The sequence below is a fragment of the Stegostoma tigrinum genome, chromosome 3 (assembly GCF_030684315.1).
Source record: "Stegostoma tigrinum isolate sSteTig4 chromosome 3, sSteTig4.hap1, whole genome shotgun sequence".
Taxonomy (NCBI): domain Eukaryota; kingdom Metazoa; phylum Chordata; class Chondrichthyes; order Orectolobiformes; family Stegostomatidae; genus Stegostoma; species Stegostoma tigrinum.
This window is the reverse complement of record NC_081356.1, coordinates 131,348,936-131,376,616: the sequence shown is the minus strand read 5'-3', so window position 1 is coordinate 131,376,616 and position 27,681 is coordinate 131,348,936. Positions and strand designations below refer to the sequence as shown.

General features: G+C 42.4%; 2 protein-coding genes across 5 annotated transcripts in view; one reads left to right on the top strand and one right to left on the bottom strand.

Moving 5' to 3' along the window:
• haus3 (HAUS augmin-like complex, subunit 3) overlaps nt 1-2,399 on the bottom strand; it is a 30,575-nt gene extending 28,176 nt beyond the window's left edge. For both annotated transcript variants that reach the window (XM_048527559.2, XM_048527558.2), the window contains exon 1: nt 2,240-2,399. The gene's annotated coding sequence lies outside the window, so the exon portion shown is untranslated. The remainder of the gene's footprint in view (nt 1-2,239) is intronic.
• Nucleotides 2,400-2,565: 166 nt separating this feature from the next.
• LOC125450991 (PRELI domain-containing protein 1, mitochondrial-like) overlaps nt 2,566-27,681 on the top strand; it is a 32,957-nt gene continuing 7,841 nt past the window's right edge. The window contains exons 1-6 of one of the 3 annotated variants that reach the window (XM_048527561.2): nt 2,567-2,771; nt 12,230-12,376; nt 13,764-13,989; nt 15,572-15,685; nt 17,641-17,719; nt 26,403-26,485. In XM_048527561.2, coding sequence (XP_048383518.1) covers nt 12,285-12,376; nt 13,764-13,989; nt 15,572-15,685; nt 17,641-17,719; nt 26,403-26,461 — 570 coding nt within the window. In that variant the 5' untranslated portion in view covers nt 2,567-2,771; nt 12,230-12,284 and the 3' untranslated portion in view covers nt 26,462-26,485. Of the gene's footprint in view, nt 2,772-12,229; nt 12,377-13,763; nt 13,990-15,571; nt 15,686-17,640; nt 17,720-26,402; nt 26,486-27,681 lie in introns of all 3 variants that reach the window. The other 2 variants (XM_048527560.2, XM_059644916.1) reach the window with 2 other exon arrangements.

Sequence of the window (27,681 nt, the reverse complement as noted above, 5' to 3'; positions counted from 1 at the left end):
GGTTTTTTTTCCATGTTTGGATGAGGGGGTGGCACCAATAAAAGAAATGGTAAGGTTTTTAGAAATTCAAGGAAATGCAATAAAATTTAAATGTGTATTTACATATATATGTGCTGTAAATCTTATGACATGTTGAATGACATAAATGAGCTGTAGGCACAGACTGCATGAAGATATTGTGGGGATGAGATACCCAGGTGAAGAAGAGGATAACATTGAGTACTAAATATTCCAGAATACAGAATGCTCACAAAAGATAGGGAAGGAACAAGGTACTGCTGCATAAGTTTATTAAAAATGACATTATGCTGGGGGAAAGAAAGAGAAGTAAAGAGAGAGAGAGAGAGAGATCAAGGGCAGAATCTACAATGGTTAAAACCAAGTACAGACCTGTCAGCAACTGTGAACAGGCAAAGAGTTGACATTGAGTCGAAAGCATCAGAAGAAACATTATTATCCTGAGTATTTTCTACCAATGATTTGGATGAGCAAGTTTGCAAGGACATTACCAAAATGTTATATCAATAATGGGGATATTAAATATCCTGACAGACTTTGACAATAATATAAAACAAAACTGAAGTCAGAAACAAAAACAGAAATCACTGGACAAACTGAGCAGCTCTGACAGGATCTGTGGAGGGAAGGCAGAGTTAACGTTTCAACTCCAGTAATCCTTCCTCAGAGCGCTCTTTGATAGTGCAATGACAGAGGTGTCAGTGATGGAGTGTAGGGTTATAAGCAAGTACGTTCAAAAAAATATTCCTCATCAATATTTCATTCCAACTAGAATACAAAACATTGCTGCCAATGCCATGAGAAAAAGGAAGTAATCAAAACACTAAAAGAGCTAAATAAAATGATGAGGTTAGTCCTTAAAGTTAATAAGTGACTGGAACCAGATGAGATGTATCACTGGTTAATGAGGGATAAAGAGAGGTGTCAATAGTCTTCCATGCTTACAAGACAAATGGAGAACTTAAGTGCTCTGCATAGCCATTTTAGACAGGAAAACAGCTGTTAGTCAACAGGATCCCAAGCTTTATAATTAGCATTAATGATAACAAATCCAAGGTGTTATAATGATTTTTTACAGGAACAATGATTGGTTTCAAATTGGAGTAACGTTCAGCTCTGAAACTGCCCCTTATGCAAGATATGAAGGCTCTGCAGAGATGATTCACAAGACTGGTTTTAAGAGATGACAAACTCCAGCAAGCGTTGGGAACGGTCATTTCCTAGTACAAATACTTGTCGCTGCAAAGAGAAAATAGTTTTTTTGTCTTGCACTCATCAGGACAAATTTAACGACTACCAAGTTAAAGGGAAAACCCGCACGAGGAGTGTGCTCTTTGGCTGGCAAAAGGATCAAACCAAAAGAACCTGCAAAATGTATTTTTTGGCAATTATAAAGATTTTTTAAAAAACTCATTTACACAATGTGGGTTTTGCTGGTAAATCAGCATTTATTACGAATCCCCAATTGCCCGGAGTTGATGTAGCAGTGTCCCAACATATGTGTCAGTAGAAGCAAATTCAAGTCCCATCCGCTCCAGAGGTGTGTGATAACATCTGTGAACAATTCGATTAGAAACTGTGCCCACAGTAAGGCTCAATTAAAGGATAGCATATTTCTTCCCATAAAAGGACATTAGTCCTGAAACAGATAGCTCTTCGACAGTGATTTCATGATCATTAGACTCTTAATTTTTTTTTAAAAAAAGAGCTTTTTGGGTCATGGTGGGAAAAGGCCAAAGTGAGGTTTGCTGACGGAGACTTCCAAAACTGAGACGGAGTAAAACTCCTGAGATGCTGCTTGGCCTGCTGTGTTCATCCAGCCTCACATTTTATTATCACGGAGTAAAACTGCTCCCGTTCTTGAACACGCCAACAGGGAAGTGGATTTAGGGCCACACAGCAGATCGGCAACTGTCCGACCTAAGGGCGGACTGGGCTGGAGGGGCCGAGTGGCCTCGGCTACACGCACGTGACCCTCCGCAAAAAGGGCGGGAAATCAGAGTGGGCAGGAGGTGGAGCACGGCAAATGTGAATCAATTCAAGCGGGGGGGGGGAAGAAGAGCGTCTCACATATACATTTATTTACACAGAGAAAGAGAGAGATAAAGAAAGAAAGAGAATGCGGTCCCTTCATAGTCCGAGACCGCAGCTGGTAGGCCTCAGGCTTCGCTGAGGAAAACGAGAGAGAGCGAGCACGGGTACACCCCAGCCCAATTCTCACCTCTCACTACTAGCACGTTGTCGAGATACTATTCCGAAGCGTGATCCACCTCAACTGCGCCTTATTGGAAATTGTTATTGATATTACTCTCCGTACAAACAAATCAAATTTTCCCGCCGCTCATCATCCATCCACCAGATTCCGTTAGCGCGCCTGCGCATTTCCTTTAGGCCAGGCAGCGAAGAGTTCACCGGCGGGACAAGAGATTACACTTTCTCTCCTCGCCTTCTCGGAGTTCCGAGCGTACAGCGCTGAGCCGCTGGGAGGACCGAAGTCACAGCGCGGTGCCGTTGGGAGGACCGCACACAGCGCCACCTGCGGGCGGGAGGTCGCATTCCAAGGACTGGCCTTCCTGCGCTGGAGGGAGATGGGAAACGAGGTGCGTTGCGGCGGGTAATGGGCGGCGAGGAGTAACGGCACATGGGGCGGAGAGGAAACGCCGCTTTGAAAGGGCCCAGAAGAGTTTGGAGGGGAAGGGAAGAGAGCTGGAGGTGGTCGCGGTGCTGGCAGGCCGAGCCTGGCCATGGTTAAGGTAAGTGTGTCAGGGGAAGGCCTGCTGCAAAGGGCAGGAGGTCACACTGACTCTGCTTTCAATGAGAAGGCTCCTTGCTCATGGAAGGCCAAAAATGTCACCTTCTCACTCAGATTGAGCCATCACAGTATTAAAAAAACACTTGGATGATCGCTTAAAGCGCCAGAGCATACGAGGCCCCCTGTGGCGCAGTGGTAGCGACCCTACCTCTGAACCAGGAGGGCCAGGCTCGAGTCCAGGCTTGTGTAGCAGCATGAGTGGGTAGAAACTATCCACATGGCTTGGACAGTTCCAACTGCCTAGGGTTGTGGGCGAGAGCCCTCGTGGTGCAGTGGTGGTATCCCTACCTCTGGGCTAGAATACCTGCACTCAAGGCCCACCTGCCCCAGTGTTGTGTTACAACATAAACCAGAGAACTGCGGGTGCTGGATGTCCAAACGTAAACTGCTGGAGAAATTCAACAGGTCTGGCAGTACCCGTGGGGAGAAAACAGAATTAAAACATTTGTTTGAACTGAAGGGCGACAGGATTCAAAATGTTAAGCCTATTTTCACTCCACTTTGCTGCCAGACCTCCTGAGTTTCTGTAGCAATTTCTGTATTTCAGTGTCATAACATGTCTGAATACATTGAAAGTAGTATCTACAAGTTCTGGAAAGTAGGACTAGAGTAGATAGGTTCTTGATCACTGCCCCAAACATAGCGGACCAAAGAGCCTCATTTTATGCAGTAAAACTATGGCTGTACTCGTGATTGGCATTAGAGCAGGTGCAAAAAAGATTCGTTAAGGGATTTCTTGTGATGAGGAGCTTCACTTTTCTTTGATTGAAGAAGCTGGGGTTGTTTGCCTTGGAGAAGCAGAGATTTGACTTGAAGTATGCAGAGCCCAGAATGGCCCTGGCATCGGCACAATAGGTGTGGGGAAAAAAAATGTTCCCATGTACGGAGGGATGAAGAACATAAGGACTTGATTTTAAAGAAATTGGCAAACAAAACAAGGGCGAGATGATGAAAGAAAAATCAGAAAAAAAGACATGGGGCAATTTATTTACACAGTGGGTTGTGTGTGGAATGACTTCCAAATGAAGTGGTGGATGTGGGTACAATGTTTAAAAGACATTTGGATAAGTATGCAAATAACAAATGTTTGGAGGGCTAAGGGCCAAATGCAGGCAGATGAAAGTAGTTTCGTTTAGGATTACGGTGGGCATGGACGGGTTGGCCCAAAGGGTCTGCTTCTGTGCTGTATGACTCTGTGACTGTTAGGTTTTAATGCAGTGAAGGGTTAGGATCTGTAACGCATTGCTTGAGAGTGTAGTTGAGGCATGTTCATTCATGGCACTTCAGAGGGAGTTAGATTACTATCTGCAAGAGAAGCATGTGCAGGATTACAAGGAGATAAACTGGTGGAGTGGCACTCGTTAAATTGCTCATTCAGAAAGCCAGTGCAGACAAATTGGTCTTCACATCGTGGGTACGCTCCACCATGCGGCGCTCTATAACACTATGAATGGGACAGACTGCAGCCTCATAGCCCAGAAGAACCCCCTATCCACAGTTACTATCAAGCCAAGTGATCAACCCTGGCCCAAAGAAGAGTGCAGGAGGACATGCCAAGAGCAGCACCTAGTGTACCTGAAAGTGAAGTGTCAACCTGGTGAAGCTATAAAACAAGGATTATTTGTGTGCCAAACAGTATCAGCAGTATGATAGATGGAGCTAAGCTTTTCCACAATGAACATACCAGACCTAATCTCTTCAGTTCTATCACATCTAGTTGTGCATTGTGGTGGTCAATTAAACAACTCGTTGGAGGAGGAGGCAGCTGCACAAATATCCCCTTCCTCAATGACAGAGGAACCCAACACATCAGTGCAAAAGATAAGCAATCTTCAGCCAGAAGTGTAGAGTGGATGATCTATCTCTGCCTCTTCCAGTGGTCCCAAGAATTACAGATGCCAATCTTCAGACAGTTTTGATCCCCTCCATATGATTCAAGTGGATGAAGACTCTGGACACTGCAAAGTCTATAGGTCCTGACAACATTTTTGACAATGGAATTGAAGACATGCACTCCGGAAATTGTCACCTCTCTACCCAAGCTGTTCTGTTGTTGCTTACAACACTGGCATCAGCCAAATGTGGAAGTTTGGCTAGATGTATCCTATGCGCAAAAAGCAGGACAAATCCAAACCGGCTTATTACCATCCCACCATTCTACTCTTGATCATCATTAGAGTGACAGAAGGTGTTATCAACCGTGCTATCAAGCAGCAATAACCTGCTCATTGATGCCCAATTTGATTTCCTCCTGGGCCACTCAGCTCCTAACCTCATTACTGCCTTGGCTCAAACGTAGAAAAAAAGACCAGAATTCTAAAGGTGAGTTGAGAGACTGGGAAGAAGAGTCCTTCATAGTGACATCAGCTAGTGCAGAAATGATGAAGGGACAGGGGGCAATCTGGCGAAGTTTACCAATGATACGAAGATAGGTGGACAGGCAGGTAGTACTGAGGAGGTGGGGAGACTGCAGAAAGATTTAGACAGTTTAGGAGTGGTCCAGGAAATGGCTGATGAAATTCAACGTGAGCAAATGCGAGGTTTTGCACTTTCGAAAAAGAATACAGGCATGGACTATTTTCTAAACGGTGAGAAAATTCGTAAAGCAGAAGTACAAAGGGATCTGGGAGTGTTAGTCCAGGATTCTCTAAAGGTTAACTTGCAGGTAGAGTCCGTGATTAAGAAAGCAAATGCAATGTTGTCATTTATCTCAAGAGAGTTGGAATATAAAAGCAGTAATGTGCTTCTGGGGCTTTATAAAGCTCTAGTTAGGCCCCATTTAGAATACTGTGTCCAATTTTGGGCCCCACACCTCAGGAAGGACATACTGGCGTTGGAGCATGTCCAGAGGAGATTCACGCGGAAGATCCCTGGAATGGTAGGCTTAACATACGATGAACGGCTGAGGATCCTGGGATTGTACTCATTAGAGTTTAGAAGGTTGAGGGGAGAAATTTACAAGATAACGGATGGCTTAGAAAGGGTGGACGCTGTTAAGATGTTTCCATTAGGCAGGGAGACTAGGACCCGTGGGCACATCCTTAGAATTAGAGGGGGTAAATTTAAAACGGAAATGAGGACACATTTCTTCAGCCAGAGTGTGGTGGGCCTGTGGAATTCATTGCCATGGAGCGCATTGGAATCTGGGACGTTAAATGTCTTCAAGGCAGAGATTGATAAATTGTTGATCTCACAAGGAATCGAGGGCTATGGGGAGAGTGCAGGGAAGTGGAGTTGAAATGCCCATCAGCCATGATTAAATGGCGGAGTGGACTTGATGGGCCGAATGGCCTTACTTCCACTCCTATGTCTTATGGTCTTAAAGTGACGTCATGCAGTTGGTGTCTCTCTCTACTAGCCGGCTGGGCTAGAGTTGTATATCAGCAATTCATAATTGTTTATCTGTAGCTAGAATCTATGTATTTGTCATAAATAGTAACCCTTGTGAAGTACACTAACCTAGTCCATGCATCCTATCCATTGGAGTCTAAAGGATTGCTAAGTTGGGGACTTCTACGTACTTTTTAAAATGTGTAACTTTTGAGACTACATGAGAAATAGCAGGGATTGATTCCCAGCATGTCAGCCCAGTGAGTGGTGATATGGTATTGTCTATGGGCCGTCAGTGAGATAAATATTTTGCATCTTAAATAATAACTCAAACCACAGGATACAAAGCAATGCCGGCAGTAATATCCTATACGTGATGATTTGGTTGAAGGCTTTCCTAGAAATTACTCAAAACCCCAAGATTGATGCAATTCCTGTAACAAGTGACGTCAGCCTACAAGCTATGTTGAGTCACTTCCTGACCTTCAGCTTACATCTCTTGAACTATATTACTCACTGTGGTTAGTGGCCCAAGCTGGCAAGTCCAATTGGCTACTGAAAGCTGTTTGATAATGAAGCAGTAGAGACAATTAACGTACAAACTATACCATATATAATTTAGAAAATTTACTTGAAGAGGGATTGGTCCATATTTGATGCCCAGCACTAGGAAGGAGCCCTCCTAGATGGGACAATTTATGAAAAAGTAAAGTTCTGTTGCAGTGAGCACAGAATCTAGGCTGACATGTCAGTGGAAGACTGAGGGAATACTGCAGAGTCAGAATGAGACATCAAACTAAAGTTCCCTCTGCCCTCTCAGGTTTAATGACAAAATAGATAAAGAGCTATCCTGGCTGATATTTATCCCACAATCAATAACATTTTTAAAAATAATAATAATTTGGGCAACATATCTTTGCTGATTTTGGGAGTTGCTGTGCTCAAATTTGCTCATGTACATCCTACATTACAACAGTTACTAAACTTCATAAATAAAGCATTGGATGTAAAGTGTTGTAAGGCATCCTAAGGCTGTGAAACTAAACTGTTTGCAGCATCGCTGTTATATTTGACCCTGAGAAGTTCCAAGCATGTATCCCTGCCAACACCAATGTCCATCTCTCCCATTATACAGTTATCCATCTCCACCCTGTCTCAGCCTGTATATGTTCATAGCCTTCGGTCATGCCCTTGTTTCCTGTCCCATTTGAGCTTTCAACATACCTGTGGCCAGTCAGCCACCCACCACTTACTCTCTCTAAATTTGATGTTGTCGAAAACTCCCTGCTCGGGGTCCCATTCCCCTATCACCTCTGTGCTCATAGATCTGTTTTGGCTCTTGATTAAACATTGCCCCACTTCTAAAATTCTCATCCTCGTTAAAAATCCACCATGGCCTGACTCCCTCCCTGTCTCTACCATGTCCTCCAACTCTACAGGATATTTGGGAGTTTACTATGAATTTAATTGAACTCCAGTGTGCTCACCTGTTAAGGATTCATGGGTAGTACTTGTTCAGTTGAATCATGCAGAGCAAGAATGCTCTTAGTATAATCCTAATATGGTAGTTGCCAGTTTTATGCAGAGGCTATGTTGCAGATGCAAAATTTTTCCAGAACGACCTTGTCTGAACATGATTGAGAAGTGTGTGTGTAGACAGAGTTGACCCTATGTTATTTTAATTAAGTATAAACAGGAATGAGGAAGAGCAGTTCAGCCTGTCAAGCTGGCTGAGTGCACAGCGAGATGATTCCAACTCTATTCTGGCCTTGTCACTAAAGAATGGTTATCTGTGCACATCTCAGGATATCACAACTGAGTCTGAATTTGTCCTGCTTAATGACTATAACTTCTGGTTAAAAATAGCGATTCCACTGCTGATATTGCAAGACAGCACAAAAAGTGGCACAGTGTCTGCCCAGTGGCACACTTGAGCTTTTTGGTGTCATTTTCCCAGTCTTTTCTGTTTTATCACAGAGTTATTTCATGTGTTAATCTCTCTCTCTCTCTCTCTCTCTCTCTCTCTCTCTCTCTCTCTCTCTCTCTCTCTCTCTCTTCCCCCCCCCACCCACCTTTGCACACGCAAATGTATACGTACGTATCAGTTAAAACAGTGAGCTGCATTCTGTTGCCTATGTTGCTAGACTGTTTTTACGTTTGCCTTATTTTACACAATTGTCCAAGGCTAGTTGAAATCTGAAGGGGCAAAAGGGAAGACACCGTACATGTAGCAGGATGTCTCAGAAGGAAATTAGATGTTTACAAGCCTTAAGACCATAAGATGTAGGAGTAGAAGTAGGCCATTTAGCCCTTCGAGACTGCAGTACCATTCAATGAAATTGTGTCTAAGCAGAAAATCCTCAAATCCACTTTCACTTAACAAAATGTGACTTTCTATTTCGACCTTTACTATGTAAATTTTTGCCATTTCATTCCTATTAACGCAAAAGCTCCATCTAGACCCTGCCTACACAGCCCATTCCCTCATTGACCCACATCTCTGACTCTCTTTATCTATAGGGCATTTATTACTAACCCATATGGTTTGACTGGATTTGTGCGAAGTGTAAACCATGCTCTGAAGGTTGGTAGTTCAAGAGCTGTCATGAGCAAAACTGATACAGTGGGGAAAAAAAGAGCTGAATTCCAGAGAAGAGGTGAGAGTGACAGCCCTTAACGTTAAGGCTGCATTTGACCGAGTGTGGCTTCAAGGAGCCCTAGGAAAACTGGAATCAATGGGTATCAGGAGACAAACTCTCCGGTGGTTGGAGTCATGTATGACACATCGGAAGATGGTTATGGTTGTTGGAGGTCAATCATCTCAGCTCCAGGACATCTCTGCAGAAGTTCCTCCTGGTAGCGTCCTCCGTCCAACCATCTTCAGCGGCTTTATCAATGATCTTCCCTCCGTCGTAAGGTCAGAAGTGGGAATGTTCATCCATGATTGCACAATGTTCAGCACTGCTCGTGACTCCTCAGATGCTGAAGCAGCCCACGTTCAAATGTAACAAGATCTGGACAATATCCAGGCTTGGGCTGACAAGTGGCAAGTGATATTCGTGCCACACTAATGCCAGGCTATGACCGTCACCAATAAGAGACAATCTAACCACCACCCCTTGACATTTATCATCACTGAATCCCCCACTGTCAACGGGGTTATCATTGATCAGAAACTAAACTGGACTCACCACAAACACAGTGGCTATAAGAGCAGGCCAAAAGCTAGGAATATTGCAGCAAATAACTCATCTCCTGACTCCTGAAAGCCTGTCCACCATCTACAAGGCACAAGTCAGGAGTGTGATGGAATACTCTCTACTTGCCTGGATGGGTGCAGCCCCAACAACACTCAAGAAGCTTGACACCATCTGGAACAAAGCCCACTTGATTGGCACTATATCCACAAACATCCACTCTCTCCACCACCGATGGTCAGTAGCAGCAATGTGTACTATCTACAAGATTTACTGCAGAAATTCACCAAAGATCCTCAGCCCACAACCACTTCCATCTAGAAGAATAAGGATAGCAGGTGTATGGGAACACCACCACCTGCAAGTTCCCCTCTGAGCCACTCACCATCCTGACTTGGAAATATATTGCCATTCCTTTACTATGCTGTGTCAAAATCCTGGAATTTCCTCCCTAATAGCATTGTGGGTCAACCCATAACTGAAGAACTGCAGCAGTTCAAGAAGGCAGCTCACCACCATCTTCTCAAGGGCAACTAGGGATGGGCAATAAATGCTGGCCAGCCAGCAGTGCCTTCATCCTACAAATTCATTATTCATTCAGGGGATGAGAGCGTCGATGGCTAGGCAGCATTTATTGTCCATCCCTAATTGCCACACGGTAGTTCAGAGTCAACCACATTGCTGGGCGCCTGGAGCCACATGTAGGTCAGATCAGGTCAGGATGGCAGTTTTCTTCCATAAAGGATGTTAGTGAACCAGATGGGTTTTCTGACAATCGACAATGGATTCACGCTCATCATTAGATTGTTAATTCCAGATGTTTATGATATTCAAGTTCCACCATCTGCTTTGGCAGGATTCAAGCCCAGGTGCCCAGAACATCTGGGTCTCTGGATTAACAGTCCAGCGATAATACCACTAGCCCATCACCTCCCCTGGAATGAAAGTAAAAATTGTGGATATCCTTTGTATGAATTTGTTATCATCAGCAAAATTAAAAAATTATTTGAAAAATGTCAATGAATCGGGCAAATTCAATACAATCACATTCTTTCTCCCAAAAGCACTAACCAGTATTTTTCCAATGATCACCTTGTTTACCTCTTCTGTTGCTGAGAGAAATTTTCAACATAGTTGGCGAATTTGTCGTTTATTCTACAAGCTTCAAAAATCTCACCAGTGGAACTTTATCCAATGCCTTCTGAATATCCATGTAAATGTTCAGTGGATAACATTTCATGCAAATATCTAACTTACTTCCCAAATGTATTTCTATGGCTGCATTGTTTGGTTGCTTGTCTGTGCTTTCGACCGAAATGCTCGAGCTACAGACAGCCCCTCGTCCAGCAACCTGGAGCTCAAAGTCCTGGTAATTCAATCTGTCTCCTTCCTCATTCCTTACTATGCTTTATGACCCTGGGAACTCGGAAAATTCCTCCTTTTAACAAAGTTTTACTCAAGCTGTACACCACCTGATTTGGAACTGTATCACCATTCCTTCCCGAAATGTCAGCTTTTGTGCTCCTGAGATGCTGCTTGGCCTGCTGTGTTCATCCAGCCTCACACTTTGTTATCTACCATTCCTTCACTGTTGCTTGTTCAAAGTCCAAGACCTCCCTTCCTGACAGCATTATGGATGTAGCTTCACCACGTGAACTGCACCAGTTCAAAAACACGGCTCACCACCATCTTCTCCAGGGCAAGTAGGGATGGACAATAATTACCGACCCAGCCAGTGACACCCATATCCCATAAACAAACAAACACACAATCCCAAATTAATTTACAGACATGTTACCAGACAAAAGTTGTTGCTAAACCAAAGAAACAGATAATAAGACAAACATTTGGTCAAAATGATAGATTTGAAGGAACATTTCAGAGGATAAGTGTTAAAGAGGCGGGTGTTTGGTCATGATCTTTAAAAGCTCATACCCTAGTAGGCTGAAGGCCTGGCCGCCAAAGGTAAGGTGCGTTGTGCAGCAAGCTTAAGAGGTTAGCAGGGGAATTCCCAGAGTTTCTCTGTACGTTATAGTGGAAGTTTCAAACAGGGAGGTGGGAGACTGTGGATAAAAACAAATGAATGGGTACTCCAGACTCCTTGAAGCTCTGTTGCCCTCGTTATATGCATGGGCTGCTGGGACCAGGTGCTTGGATGTGGGTGATGCATAGCACCAGTGGGACAGCCATCATAAAAGGGCAGTGAAGGTAAATTTAATAAAGTATGCATCATTAGGTCGAACCTTGGAAGGATGACAGATATCCAAAGCTAAAGGACATTAGTAAACCAGGTGAGATTTTACAAACGTCAGCAATGGTTGCATGGTTAACAGTAGATTTTTCAATTGAATTCACATTTAGCCTTTGCCAAAGTGGGATTTGTACCCATGACCCCATTGGAGTAGTATGTGTGTCTGAATGACTACTCCAATGGTAGTACACCACTGTCTCCTCTGCATGCTAGTCCTCTGTAGAGAAATCTGATCAGCCTTTATTAGACATATAGTCCGCTTAGAGGATTATGTTGTTCTCCATTTGATGCCTGTAGGATTTCAACAGCTTAGGTAGAGAGAGACAGTTTCCTCTGGTGAGCGACTCCAGAATGGGGGCATAACTTAGGTCACTTGGGAAGAATTTTTACCAGTGGAAGCTGGAGTCAACTGAAAACTTTCAGAACTGTAATTTGTGGATTTTGTTAACTAAGGATAACATACCAAAGTGCATAAATGAAGTCAAGATGCACAATCTGTTTAAACTAATTCAACGTGAATCTGAATCCTCTTACCATGTTTTAACTTGTTGTGCTGGAAAGAATACACACCAAGAGAAAAGTTTTGTGGTTAGATGCCTAACGTTCTGTTCCTGTCTTCAGGTGATTGTATAATTCCTGTCTGTGTGTGCAGCCTGAAAGGCCTTAGGCAGCAACCATGGTGAAACACTTCTTCGATTTATCTACTCTCAAGAGCACATGGGACCAAGTTGCTTCTGCATTCTGGCAACGATATCCAAACCCCTTCAGGTAGGCCTCTGTTATTTTTACTACCATTTCTTTGGATGTTCTGGGGTTTTATTTCGTAGGTATAGAGCACAGGATTTATCTTAGCCCAAAACCATTTTAGAATTTTGTGTGTTAAGCTGCTATACTGAGACTAGTTCACTCCAACATCCTTTCCAACCTTTCTGTTCTGAAGTGCCAGTGATTTTATGACCCAATGACTTAATTATTTGTCATGTTTACTGAGAAGCTGATAGGTGCAGACCCATTCAGAGCCTCCACAGTGGCATTGGATGAATACTTGTGAAGGATAAAATGTTGCACAGAAAGCTAGCGTACAGGTACAGCAGATAATCAGGAAGGCTAATGGAACATTGGCCCTTATTTCAGGGGGAGTTTGGAGTTTAAGAGTAGGGAAGTCTCACTACAGCTGTATAAGCTGCTGGTGAGGCCACATCTGGAGTACTGTAAGCAACAAGGAAACGTGTTATTTCATTGGAGTCGAATTGGAGGAAGGTTCACTAGGATGATCCCTGGTATGGAGACATGCAAAGACTAAACAGGTTGAGAGTCTAGTCTGTGGAATTTAAGTGATCACATTGAAACATATAAGATTCTTAAGGAATTCAACAGGGTGAATGTTAAGAGGATGTTTATCCTCATGGGCAGGTCCAGGACCAGACAACATAATCTCAGAATTAAGGGGCTCTAATTTAAGATGGAGATGAGGAGTAATTTCTTAAGAGTGTTGAGAGTTTGGAACTCCTTGTCACAGAGAGCTGTGGGGGCAGAGTCCTTGTGTATGTTTAAGGTTGAGATAGATTCTTGATCAGTAGGGGAATCAAGGGTTATGGGGAAAATGCAGGAAAGTGGATGCTGGGAATGTCAGATCAGCCATGATTATATTGAAGCAGGCTCAAGAGGGTCGAATGGGCTACTGCTGTTCCTATTTCTTGTGGTTTTATGGTCTAAATATTGTAAAACTGTGGAAATAACTGGATTGTTCTTCAAAAGAGTGGAGGAGATTCTGAGTCAAGAGGCTTCATCCCATTCTGTAGCTATTTGAGATTCCAAATCCCTTATTCCTGTTCCATTCTCCATGCATTGGTGTGGCCCATTTAATATCCCCTGAGAAGGTAGAATCAGGCCAGGTTTCCGTTTATGTGAATTTGAAAAACCACATTGGCATTAAATAATATGTGGGTTGTTAATTTATGCTATTTGTATTATGACTGAATGACGTGTTGTTTGTATTGTGTCTGACAGTTTTTTTAATATTATGATTGATTGATGTGTTGTTTGCAACATACATCAAATCAGTAAAAAGAAAGTTTATGAAAATGCAGAAATAACAAATGTATTATATTTTATTTAAATACAGTTCCAATGTGTGCACATTTCTCCGTTTCAGCAAACATGTATTAACTGAAGATGTGATTTACCGTGAGGTAACTTCAGACAACAAGCTGGTTTCTAGACGTCTATTTACAAAGACTAACCGCCTGCCTCGTTGGGGAGAGATGGTGTTCCCTGCTAACCTGGCACAATCTGTCTTTGTTGTTGAAGACTCCATAGTTGATCTTCAAAACCGAACATTTACCACGTTAACATGGAATATTAATCACACGCGCCTCATGGTAAGCTCATCTCCATACAGCAATTGCTTACTGCTCACGACTACACTTGCTGTTTTCTAGACCATTTCATGGGCATTCTTTTTAAAGAAAATGCATCGTTGATCATGAATCTGAATGAAGATCCAGCTATTTTTGTTGATACTTGTTAAGTGAAGGTGAAAACAATAAGTATCTAATTCAGTGGTTGCACTCTCCTATCTGGGCCGGAAGGTTGTATTTGTTTTCAAGCCCCACTGCTTAACTTGAGCACTGAACCTAGGAGGACTCTATAATTTAGGATTGTGTCATGGAGTTGCTACTTTGTGAATGCGATGACAAATGAAAGCCTCACTAGTTTCTTCAGGTCAGAGATCCCACAACGGCAGCTTAGAAGAGAATGAAGATCTCCTGCCATCTTAACATACAAAATAAGTGCAGCACTAGGCCATTATTCATTCTTCAGACAGAGCTACTAGCTCAAATTATACATAGCAAGGTCTGACAAAGAGCGACAAATAGGTCTAAGCCCAATATTGCACCACTGTACCTTAAACTGTCTGGAAGGATAATGTATGTCAAAACTTTGAACAACAGGTGAACTGTGACTAAACAGTAGGGACATGAACGGTATGCTCCAATAACAGGATGCTGAGTCAAGTCAAAAACATGTTCTGCCTACCACACAATGTGGCATCTGAATTTCTATGCCTGATACTTAAGCCATACATCCTAGTAACTGATGGATCATATCAAGCGCACGTCCCTTCAGCTGATTGCAACACACAAAATACTAACTGTACTCAATTAGTCTGTGCTTGCAAAACTCAACATGCTGTCCATAGTTAGGTAGGATTCATGATTGGATAGGATGTGCTGAATAATTACAAGGGTGCTAAGAATGATACTAACTTGCAATTTAAGATTATCAATCAGACTTGCGATGAGGCTTACTTTGTTTTCATAGGGATCTGCCCTGTGAAGGAAGGAGAAACATGCTGAGGCATTATGCCAGTTTTGAATTAAACAGAAGTATGAGGGCCAGCACACTTACGGATGGCACAGTAGCTCAGTGGTTAGCACTGCTGCCTCACAGCGCCAGGGACCCAGGTTCGATTCCACCCTTGGGTGATGCCTGTGTGGAGTTTGTACATTCTCCCCATGTCTGCATGGGTTACCTCCCAGGTGCTCTGGTTTCTTCCCACAGTCCAAAGATTTGCAGATTAGATGGATTGGCCTTGCTAAATTGCCCATGATGTTCAGGGATGTGCAGGCTCGATGGGATAGCCGTGGGACATGGAGTGAGGATAGGGGGCTGGGTCTGACTGGGATGTTCTTCAGAGGTTTGATCGATGTGGACCCGTTGAGCCAAATGGCCTGTTGCTTTGGACGGGAGTTCCCTGGAGGGTTCTCCACAGCAACACCTCCAACGCCAACCAATCAGCACACTTTTCTCATGCACTCGTAAGATCGTGAGAAAGTTTACTGTCGGAAGCTTGATTCAAATCTTGTGGTAAATGTGGCTTTTCGTCCCTTGTGAAGATCACAGACAAAAGTTTCAATGATATCAGACTTCTCAAACTGCACTTTTTTTTATCAACTTCAGCAGGTAGAAGAAAAATGTATTTATCGTACAAACCCAGAAAATCTGGCATGGACACAAGTACAGCGTGAGGCATGGGTCAGTTCAAATGTATTTGGATTTTCACGAGCAATTCAGGTAATGACCCATCAGTTTTTTGCTCTTTCATCAGTTATTCTGGAAAGCAACATGTAAAATGTTATCAACCAAACACAGGCAGTTAAAGAGGACTTGTTTCCATGGATGAAAGACTTAGAATCCATAGAGTCCTCACATTGCGGAAAGAGGCCATTCAGCCCATTGAGCCTGCACTAACCCTCCCAAGAACATCCCACTCAGATCCACTCCCCCCCCGCCCCCACTCTGTAGTCCAGAAAAGGCTTCCAAGATTACTCCCGATTCTGGAGGAATTTTTTTGAGGAGAAGTTGAATAAATTGGGTCTATACTATTGGAGTTCAGAGGAATGAAATGTGACTTTATTGAAACATATAAAATTCTTAGGGGTTTGACAGGATAGCTGTGGAAACATTATTTCCCCTTGTGGAAGAACGTAAAACCAGAGGGCATAATTTCATATTGGGAGATCACCTAGTTAGGACAGACATGAGAGGAATTTCTTCCTTTAGAATGTAATGAATCAGCGGAATTCTTTACCTTAGAGGACTGTTGAGGCTGGGTTGTTAAGTATATTCAAGACTGAGACAGATTTTTAATCAGTAAGCTCATCAAAAGTTATGGGGAAAAGCAAGAAAGTGGAGTTGAACATCATCAGATCAATCATGATCTCATCAAATGGTAGAATTGACTTGATGAATGAAATGGCCTACTGTGCTCCCATGTCTTATAGAAGCAAATTAGCTTAATAGTAAGAGACTGCGTAGCGATGCAGAGAGATCTGGGTATCCTCATGCATAAATTACAAAATGTTGGGACCTAAGTAACGTGAGTAATTAGAAAGGCAAATGGAATGTTGCTGTTTATTCTGTGGAGAATTGAAATATAAGAGTAGGGAGGTTTTCCTGCAGCTGTACAAGGCCTTGGTGAGACCACATATAGTGTGCTGTATACAGTTTTGGCCTCCTTATTTCAAAGAAAGAAAACAATGACATCAGAAGTAGTTCAGACTTGGTTCGTTCAACTCACTCCAAGAATGAGTAGATTATCCTGTAAGGAAAGCTGGACAGACAGGACTTGCACATCTAAGATCCCTGGGGGGACTCAGATGGTGGATACTGAGAGGTTGTTTCTTCGTGTGAAGAGACTAGAGCTAAGGGACACAGTTTAAAAATAAGGGGTCTTTTTAAGACGGAGATGAGAAGAATTTTTTTCCCGAGATTTGTTAGCTTTTTGGTTTCTCTTCCCCAGAAAGTAATAGAAGCTCGTTCATTGAATTTATTCAAAGTTGAATTAGATTTTTGCTAGATGAGTGAGCCAAGGAGTAGAGGACAGGAAAATGAGATGGAGACCACAACCAGATCAGCGTTGATATTATTGAATGGCAGAACTGTTCTGATCCTGTTCCTAGGTCATAGGCTGCAAAGGAAGTGAGGAAAAAACGCAGCAAATCTTTAGGGTCTAGAATGCACTTGCTGAGAGTGTGGTGGGGGCAGATTCAATCATGACCTTCAAAAGTTAAATGGATAAGCACTTAGAAAGAGAAAGTTAGCAGAGCCACAGGGAAAGGGTGAGGGTGTTGGAACTCACTCTGCTGGCCTTGCGCAGAGCCTGCATGAACAATCCAGGACAGAATGGCCTCATTCTAGACTTTGACCATCGTTTGTTTTTCACAGGCCGTGGGGATAAATTAGAAACTGTAGTGGCCTACAGAGTGCCTGTGGGCTAATTTGTTGTTGGTTTATATTGACTCGATGAGCTTGCTCAAGAGGGATACCTGAGATCCATTTTCCCGTGCATTGGCCTTTGAATCTAATCCCTCACGTAGGCCTCAAAGTATCTATACAAGAATCTATTGTATCTTCACAACTTACTGCTATTTGCATAAGCAACCTTCAATAAATTGACGCATTTAAAAGTGAACTTGCTCATTTAGAAGTAAAGTGAAGTTTTGACAAAGCATTTTTTTGTGTTATAGGAATTTGGTCTTGCCAGATTTAGAAGAAATCAGTTAAAAGCAACACAAGGATTTGAATATATACTTTCTCACTTACAAGGTGAGTAAATGAATTATAACATTGTTTTTTCTTTGTATCCTTCCCAGAGCTGTCTTTGTACACTTGTTTTTCTAAAGTGCTTTTTCTGATTGGTGGAAATTGGCCATTGTTTTTCAGAACTGAAACACCTTTCACAGGAGAAAAATATAATTTGTGAAAGAAGCGTAGAATGCCAGATGGTGGTGATATGGTGTAAAATCTGTATGCAATAGCCTGTTGCAATGAATCCTTGGTTGAAACACTTTGCAAATTACAAAAGATACTGCTGAGTCCTAATCAGACCTTGCAGTGGTTGCTCATAATCCAGTGAGGTTTTGCAATAGAATAACCACCCCTCCAAAACTGGACTGCTGGTTTTGATTTTTACGCTGTGATTTCCACAACATGAAACCTGCACCACCCTTCGCTGGTTATCAAAGCCAAGCCCAGCCTGGGTTAAGCTATAAACCCATTTTCACTTCTGGTGACTCACTTATTGGATTTTGAATAAAGTTGTCACTACTCTGATCACACGTCAGGGCAATTTTGTACAGATGAAAGCAACAAATCCAATTTATTTTCCATGAATTAATTTACAGTGGCCAAAAATAGTAGACAAATGTTTCTCAAATGTATCAATTTTAAAAGTTTATCGGCAAATGTTCAATGAAGGATTACCTTCTACTGTTAAAAACATTTGCTTTGACTCATTCAGGTTTCCTTTTTGTACATGAAATAGCAGTTTTTCAATAAGAAATTGAATAGAATTGTGTGTTTATGTATCATATGATTTGGGTATGAAAACTTGATGACACTTCACACATCTGTGCAGTTTGGTTTGATGCACCTTGGCAACTCTCTACACAGATACACTGAAAACATCAAACTCTAACAAAACTCAGTGCTGGAGAAACTCAGTAAGTCTGGCAACAACTGTGCAGAGAGAAACAGTTAGTGTTTTGAGTCTGACACGAGTCTTCCTCTGAAGAAGAATCGTCTTGGACTCGGTGTTAACTATGTTTCTCTCTCCACGGATGCTGACTGATCTAATGAGTGGAGTTGAGGATTATCAGATCAGCCATGATCTCATTGAATGATGGAGCAGGGCTTGATGGTCTGAATGGCCTGCTTCTGCTCCTGGACTTCATGGTCTTATCCTCTTCTGTTCTATATGTTTAAGGAAGCTTTTGTCTTTTATGTTACTTCCTAGTCATCCTTGAAAGTTTTTTTTTCTACCTTTTCCTCTCCATCTTTTGTTAGTGTTTAAATCTTTCCCAATCTTCTGGCTTTCCACTAATCTTCCATCATTGAACAGTTTTTTCTTTCAATTTGATATAATCCTTAACTTCCCTTGGTTAAACATGATTGGTTTATCCCTTCCTAGAATCCTTCTTCCTCGCCGAAATATATTTTTGTGGTAAACTATAAATTATTATCTCAAGTACCTGCCATCATTCATTAGCCCTTTCTTCTACAAACATTCTTTTCGGTCCCCTGCAGCCTTCATTCCTTTGTAATTACCCTTATTTAAATTTATATCACAATTGTTTCTGACCCAGGTTTCTTGCTGTCAAAATGAATACTAAATTGTACTATGTTATGGTCACTTTTCCCTAGTGAATATTTTACTCAGTCATCTTATATTAAATCTACCTCATTACATGTTCCTGATCCAAATAGTCCAATCACTCATGTTGTTCAAAGAAACAATACTGAATGCACTGTGTGAATTCTTCCTTGCCAATGAACTCTTTCTGCGCCAATTTGATTTTCCCAATCCACGTGAAGATTAAAGTCATCCGTGATTAATGTTCTGCCCCTTTTTATGTGTCTTCATTATCTATTGATTTATTCTCCATCTTACACTACAGCTACACTTTTGGGGCTTAATAGACTATTGTCACCATTGTCTTCCTCTCCTTGTTATATCTTATCATTTACATGGATTCCACATCATCGATTCAACATCATGTCATGCTGTCGTACTTATTTACATGCTGTCAGCTTTGATCTCGCAACCTGTTTGTGCTGTAGGATCACATCTGTAAACATCTCTTGTGCTAGTAATTCATTTATTTTGATCTTGTGTGCATTTAAAGAGGCTTTAATTTAGCTATTTGATCTTTTACTTGCACATTGACCATTTGATTTTTTTATATTTGTAATCTGCCCTGAAATGCTGCCGTACCTTTTGCTTTGTAAACCTACGTACACCTCCCACCCCAGCTTTTGAGCTCATCTATTTAGTTTAAAACTCTTTCTCTAGCCTTATCTATTCAATTTGCCAGGACACGGGTCCCAGGACAGTTGACGTGAGATCCGTCCCATTGAAATAGCCCCGTTATACCCCATTGCTTGCGCCAGTGTTCCACGAACTGAAACCTAATCTTTGAGCCAAGCATTTAACTCCTTGATTTTATTAGCCTTGTGCCTTGTTTGCCTGTGGTTCAGTTAGTAATCCTGACAATGTCACCTTGGAAGTTCTGTTTTTTTTAATTTAGCCCTAACTGTTTGAATTCTTTCATTAGAATTTCTTTTCTGATCCTGTTCAGAGTCCTTGGTACCAATGGTGACGACAACAACTGGAACCTTCCTTTCTAACGTTTAATTTCCTTTTCATCTTTGACGAGATGTTCTTAACCCTGTCACCAGGCAGGCAGCACAGCCTTTGGGACTCTCTCTCAGGGCTGCATAGAGCAGGGACTATTCCCCAAATTATACTGCCCCTACCACTGCAACTTTACTATTTTCCCACTCCACTTATTTAAATTTATACTTTCTCTCCCAGTTAATTGATCTTTGCCTGGATTGCCCCAATGTCCTTTTCTATCATCATCCTAAACTGGATGATTCTATGATCTCTGTCCCCTGAACTATCCCACACTGACACTTGACATTGGTGGGAAGAAGCTCATTTAGGATTGACAGTTCTGCTGGGTGTATTCCTGGATGTTTCATCACATGATCTCACTCCTTAAAACAACATCCCCAAAACTTCTTTCCTCTAGTCCACTAATTCCACTCCACAGCAGTACCATGTTTGCTCATCCTCCCTGCAGAGCCTACTCGTGCCAAAATAGCTTGCAAGAACCTCATAACTGTTGGGGCAGTTGAGGCCTCGCTTGCAGTCACACCCTCCTGTCCTTCGTCACAGCCCAAATCTGGTGGGGCATGACCACCTCCAGGAAGAAAGTGTCCAGGTAACTTACCCCTCCTTGATGTGCGGCATTTTCTGCAGCCCGGACTCCAGTTCCTCATCAGCAATCCCGTCTTCCTTGAGCCAAAGAACACCTTTGCCTGGAGCTGGAGTCCAAGTTGTCATCAATGCACCACATGCTTGGGGATGTCCTGGCACCATGAAAGGCAGCAGAGAAAAGCAAGTCCCTTTTATTCTCTTTTTGGTTCCAAATCTGTGAAATGCCTTTGAATCTCTCTGTTACTGCTGTCTGCAACCTTTGTTGTGGCCTCAAAGTGGGGATAATGGATTGAAATTCAAATTGGCAGTATATGACAAATGTTGTCCGACAAGAATCTGTGTTAAGACCCCAGTCTTTCACATTATTTATTAATGACTTGAGTAATTGCATAGAAAGTCATAAATCTGAATTTGTTGATGACAGAAAGTTTGGCGGCCTGTAAACAAGGTAGGTGATAGGGAAAGATTTAAACACTAACAAAAGATGGAGAGGAAAAGGTAGAAAAAAAAAAGCAAAGGAATATGGGTCGATAGGTGAATGGGTAAAACTGTGGCAGATGGAGTTCAGTGTAAGCAAGAGTGAGATTATCCATTTTGGACCAGAAAAGGACAGATTGGGAAACTTTTTAGACGGTACGAAGTTAAATACAGTGGATGTCCAAAGAGACTTAGGGGTTTGGGTGCACAGATCTTTAAAATTAAAATGCCACAAACGATAATCAAGAAAATTAATAGAATGCTGGCCTTTTTATCAAGAGGACTGCAGTAGAATGATGCGGAAGTTATGTTGCAGTTCAGCAAAATTCTGAATTAGATCCCATTTGGAGGACAGTGAGCAGACTTAGGCACCACACCTTCGGAGGGAGAGATTGGCCTTGGAGGGAGTACAGCATAGGTTAAAAGAATGATATTTGATTTCAGGGGTTAAGCTAGAAGGAGAGATTACACAAATTCGCCCTGTTTTCCATAGAATTTTCTAAGGTTAAGGTGTGATCTGACCAAAGTCTTCAAGCTATTAACAGGAAACGAAGGGTGTAATGGAAGAAGTGGAGGCCCCTTCTAATAATTAGAACCAAAACACCCAAAGAAACTTCATAATCTTGCTTCATAGAACATAGAACATAGAACAGTACAGCACAGAACAGGCCCTTCAGCCCACAATGTTGTGCCGACCATTGATCCTCATGTATGCACCCTCAAATTTCTGTGACCATATGCATGTCCAGCAGTCTCTTAAATGACCCCAATGACCTTGCTTCCACAACTGCTGCTGGCAACGCATTCCATGCTCTCACAACTCTCTGCGTAAAGAACCTGCCTCTGACATCCCCTCTATACTTCGTAATGCCTCTGACACCCCCTCTATGCTTCGTAATCTGCTAAAGGAAATCAGAAAAATCGTACAACCTGCCTTTCACCTCCCCATCTGTTATTAAGGAGATGTTAAATGAAATGAAATCCTTTCACTCAATCTCTAAGCAACAAGTAATAATTCATTTGATTTTAACCCTAACAGTGAACAAATTAACAGAACTACTAACAAATCGAATAATTTCCCCCCCCAGCACCGAACTATTCCCTAACTGAACAAAATTTGACTGGTATGCTGTTCCAATAACCACAAGCCCCACTTATATAAACCCAAGTCATAAGAGAACTAAATTAAAATTTAGACTCCCAAAGCCCATACAGGGTGTCTGTTGCAGAATGTTCTGCCTTTTCTGCTGTCTGACCAGTCATAAACACCTTTCTTCTGCTGATCCTTCTGTCCAGAATGTTTTCCCTGTAAGTTCTTCTGCAAAGACCTATAGCTAGAAGTGCCATGGGACTTTTTATGGATAGATGATGCTTTCTCAGCGAGCTTAGAGATTCCTCAGATGATGGTTTGCTCTGTCCCAATTTTCAAAAACCCTCTTCCTGTATACCATGGATGATGTCAATTTTCTTACAATAGCATTGGCCCGAGCTTGTCAGAACCATCAGATTTAAATTCAATTGGTTTTCAATTGCTAAGTGCTTGGTTTACATTAATTGGCTGATTCCAGCTCATTGCCAAAACATCAAAACAAGCCTAAGGTTTCCAATCACACAGCCACTTGATATGTCTTTCAGTTTCAGAACTGCCTATACTCCTTCAGCTGCTTAGACACATTGTCTGTATAAATCTCCAAGCTTAGAAAAGCACTTTACAAACAAATTCTAGCTTCCTGCCTTCTAATTGGTGAGTACTCTACACAACTCAGTAACATGGGGTAGATTAAGATGTTATTTCCACTGGGTTGGGATTCTAGAACTAAGGGGCATTGTCTGAGAATTAAGGCAAGGCCATTTAATAGAGATTTTAGGGCACAAAGGGCAATAGATATTTGGAACTCTCTTCCACATGTGCCAGTTGATGCTCGATCAATTGTTGACTTTAAATCTGAGGTAGTTGGATTTTGTTAAGCAAAGGTATTAAGGGATAAGGGTCAAAGGCAGGTGTATGGAGTTTGGCCACAGATCAGCCATGATCTCATTGAATGGCAGAACAGGCATGAGGGACTGAATGGCCTCCTCTTGCTTTATATTACCTCTGACCATGGTGCACACAATAATTAAACTGCTGTTCAGGAAGTCTACTACCGAAAGATAGGACTGAAGAAACTTCTGTGTTTTACGATACAGTCCTTGTTACTGAGGGAAGTAAATGAAAAGAGACAACTTCAGTGGCGGAAGTCTCTGGCTGGAGTCATACCTGACACATAGGAGGATGGTTGTGATTGTTGGAGGTCAGTCATTATCGGCTTCAGGACAATCTGCAGGAGTTAGTCAGGGTAGTGCCCTAGGTCTGACCATCTCAGCTGTTTCATTAGAGACCTTTGTTCCATCATGAAGTCAGAAATGGGGATGTTTGTTGATGATTGTGCAATGTTCAGCACCATTTGTGGCTCCTCAGATACTGAAGCAGCCCATGTCCAAACACAGCAAGACCTGGACAATATCCAGGCTTGGCCCGAAAAGTGGCAAGTAACATTTGCGGCTCACAAATGCCAGGCTATGACCCTCACCAATAAGAGACAATCTAACTGCTGCCCCTTGACATTCAATGGTGTTAACATCACCGAATCTCCCACTACCAACATCTGGGGGTGGCGGGGGTTGGGTTTGTTACAATTGATCAGAAACTGACCTGGACTGGCCATGTAAGTACAGTGGCTACAAGACCAGGTCAGAGGCAAGGAATCCTGCAGGGAGTAACTCATGTCCTGTCTACCATCTACAAGGCGCAAGCCACTTCCCTGGAGAAATGCAGCTTCAACTACATTCAAGAAGCTTGACACCATCCAGGACAAAGCAGCCCACTTGACTGGTACTGTATTCACAAACATCCACTCCCTTCACCAATGCTCCATAGCAGCAGCATGAACCAAATACAAGACATGCCACAGGAATTCGCCAAAGATTCTTAGACAGCACCTTCCAAAACCATTACCATCTAGAAGGACAATGGCAACAGGTATATGGGAACCCCACCACATGCAAGTTCCCCTCCAAGCCATTCACCATCCTGACTTGGAAATGTATTCTTCAGTGTCTTTGGGTCAGAATCCTAGAATTCACTCCCTAATGGCATTGTGCATCAATCAACAACATATGGACAGCAGCAGCTCATGATCACAGCTCACCACTGCTTTCACAAGAGCAGTTAGGAACGTGCAGTAAGTGCCGGTTCAGCTGGCGATGCCCACATTCCGCGAATGAATTTTTAAAAAAAAAATGTCACCTATTCTGTATAGTAAAGCAAGGAGATAGTTACTATTGAATAGCTTAATTAGCATTCGTAGCAAAATGTATATTCTTTGATTGAATACAGTTAACCAATAGAATCAGTTGCATTGTGAATGTCTGCAATTGTAACATCTCTCTTACATTGTAATTGCTCTTCTAATGTTGAATCTTTTCCTTTAACCCCATTGTCTAAACTTAACACAGGACTGCAGCTATCTGTTGCATTAGTGGGTGACTATAAATGCACTTGGAACAGGTGCAATGAGGCTTATTGTAAGCAACTTGCATGAATACAGACCAAACTCCCTCCCAACCTCTGCTATAATGTAGATCTGAAACAAAACCAGAAATTGCTGGTGAAACTCAGGTTAGGCAACATCTGTGGGGAGAAAGCAGAGTTAACATTATGAGTCTGATTACTCTTCATCAGAACTTGTAGCAGCTGTAAAAAAGTATTTATACAGAAGTCAAGGTAAGGAGTGAGGGGGCTGAGAGCTGAGTAGATAAGTAGAGACAGAGCCCAGAGCGAGAGATATGAAAGGGGTAGGCAGACAGCAGGATTACTGATAGTAGCCCAGGGTAGAAGAGAAGGGAGGAATAAGTGATAATGAGAGCTGAGTAGGAGAGAATGGGTAATCTGTGCTGAAAGCAATCTGTGTCATGACTGAATCGACATTCTGTCCATAGCTCCCAGTTGCCTGCTACTTCAACACACTACCGTGTTCCCATGCCATCAGCCCTGTCTCAGGTCTGCTGCAGTGCTCCAGTGAGCAGCACCAACAAAAAAAACTGAAAGTACTATAGACACTGGAAATCAGAAACAAAACCCAAACACAAATTGCTGGAAAAACTGGGTAGGTCTGGAGAAGGGTCTTGAACTGAAACGTCAGCTTTCCTGCTCCTCTGATGCTGCTTGGCCTGCTGTGTTCATCCAGCTTCACACAGTTTTATTTCAGGTCTGGCGGCATCTGTGGAGAGAAATCCATTTAAAATTTCGGGTCCAGTGACCCTTTTTGAAGAACAGCATCTTATTTTCTGCTTGAACCCTGCAACCTCTAGGATTCAGTGTCAAGTTCAATAACTTTGAAGCCTAATTCCACCCTTCTATGTTTCTTAATACCCCACAACTCCCCCCAGATCCTGGTCCCATCAACCACACTATAACATGGCCAATCCACCTAACCTGCACACGTTTGGATTGTGGGAGGAAACCAGAGCACCCAGAGAAACCCACGCAGACACAGGGAGAACATGCAAGTGCCACACAGACAGAATTCCGAGGCCTGAATTGAACCCAGGCCCCTGGCACTCTGAAGCAACAGTGCTAAACACTGAGCTGTCATGCCACATGGATTGATTTCAACCTACCCAGTCTGTCCGTCTCTCAGCTCTCATTTTCACTTATTCACCTTATGTCTTGACCTCTTCATCTATCCACACCTTGTGTTCTCTCTCTCTCTTTCTCCCTCTCTCTCTCTTTCTCCCTCTCTCTCTCTTTCTCCCTCTCTTTCTCCCTCTCTCTCTCTATCCACCTATCCACTCACCTGTTCCCCACGCCCCCATCTCACCTTCAGTGTAAATACTGCTTTTTTGTGGTTGCTAACAGTTCTGATGAAGAGTCACTGGACCTGAAATATTAACTCTGCTTTCTCCCCACAAATGCTGAAAACGTGCAGTGTCTCACAGTAATTTCTGCTTTTGTAGCACTTAACTTTGCAATGTTCTGTCATTAATCCATAGGAAACATCTCAAAATATATTTTTTTCTCTCCGAAGCCTCTCTGGGGATGTGGGGAATAGGGCAAAGATATTACAGTGGTTTTGGTAAGTAGCAAAATGGGAGTCATTGTGGAATAGATAGGATTTTGTACTTTAGTCCCTGTGAATGGAATTGCACCATGATAATAGTAACTTCTGTACCTTGACCTACAATATTTCTTGTCCCTTTCCTAAAATGTCATTTTTAAACAGCAATTCTGGCTAACTCCTTAAGTTGAATTTCAGACTATCAGCAAGTAGGTTGATACTAGCTCAGGTGATCAAAAGCCTGGCAAAATTAGGTTTTCAAGAAAATCTTAAAGGGGGAAATGGACACAGAGGTATAGGAAGGGAAAGGCAGAGAAAGGGGTCCAGTGAACTGAAGGTATGACTTGTAATTAAAATCAGAAATGCTGAAGCGATCTTAAATATGTACAACAGCTAAAAGAGTTTATAAAAATGGGAGTTCAGAGGCCATGAATAGATTTTGAAAACAACAATGAGAATTTTAATAAAACATCCCAAGCGGCTTGACAGGAGTGTTATTAGACAAGTTTTGACAATGGGCCAGGGTAATGAGGACAGGTGACTGTAATGCTGTTATGGAGAATCTGAAAGCCAGTTATCCTGATTGACTGGTTTGTGAAATAACAAGTCATCTGGATATAAATTGTCCCATTAGGAACACCCAGGATGGTTTCATGAAGGGTAGGTCATGTTTAACTAATTTGGTGGAATTCTTTAAGGATATTACTTGCATGGTGGACACTGGGGACCCTGTGGATGTGGTGTATCTGGATTTCCAGAAGGCATTTGACAAGGTGCCACACCAAAGTCTGCTACATAAGATAAAGTTGCATGGTATTACAGATAATGTATTGGCATGGATAGAGGATTGGTTGACCAGTAAAAAACAAAGAGTAGGGGTAAATTGGTTGGCAGTCAGTGGCTAGTGATGTGCCTCAGGGATCAGTGTTGGGACCTCAATTGTTTACACTTTACGTAGATGATTTGGAGTTGGGGACTAAGTGTGGCGTGTCAATATTTGCAGATGACACTAAGGTGAGTGGTAGAGCAAAGTGTGCAGAAGACACAAAGTCTTCATATAGATAGACTAAGTGAGTGGGCAAAGGTATGGCAGATGGTGTACAGTTTTGATAAGTGTGAGGTCATGCATTTTGGCAGGAATAACAGCAAAATGGACTATGTTTTAAAGGGTAAAAAATTGTGGTATGCTGCTGTGCAGAGGCACTTGGGTGTCC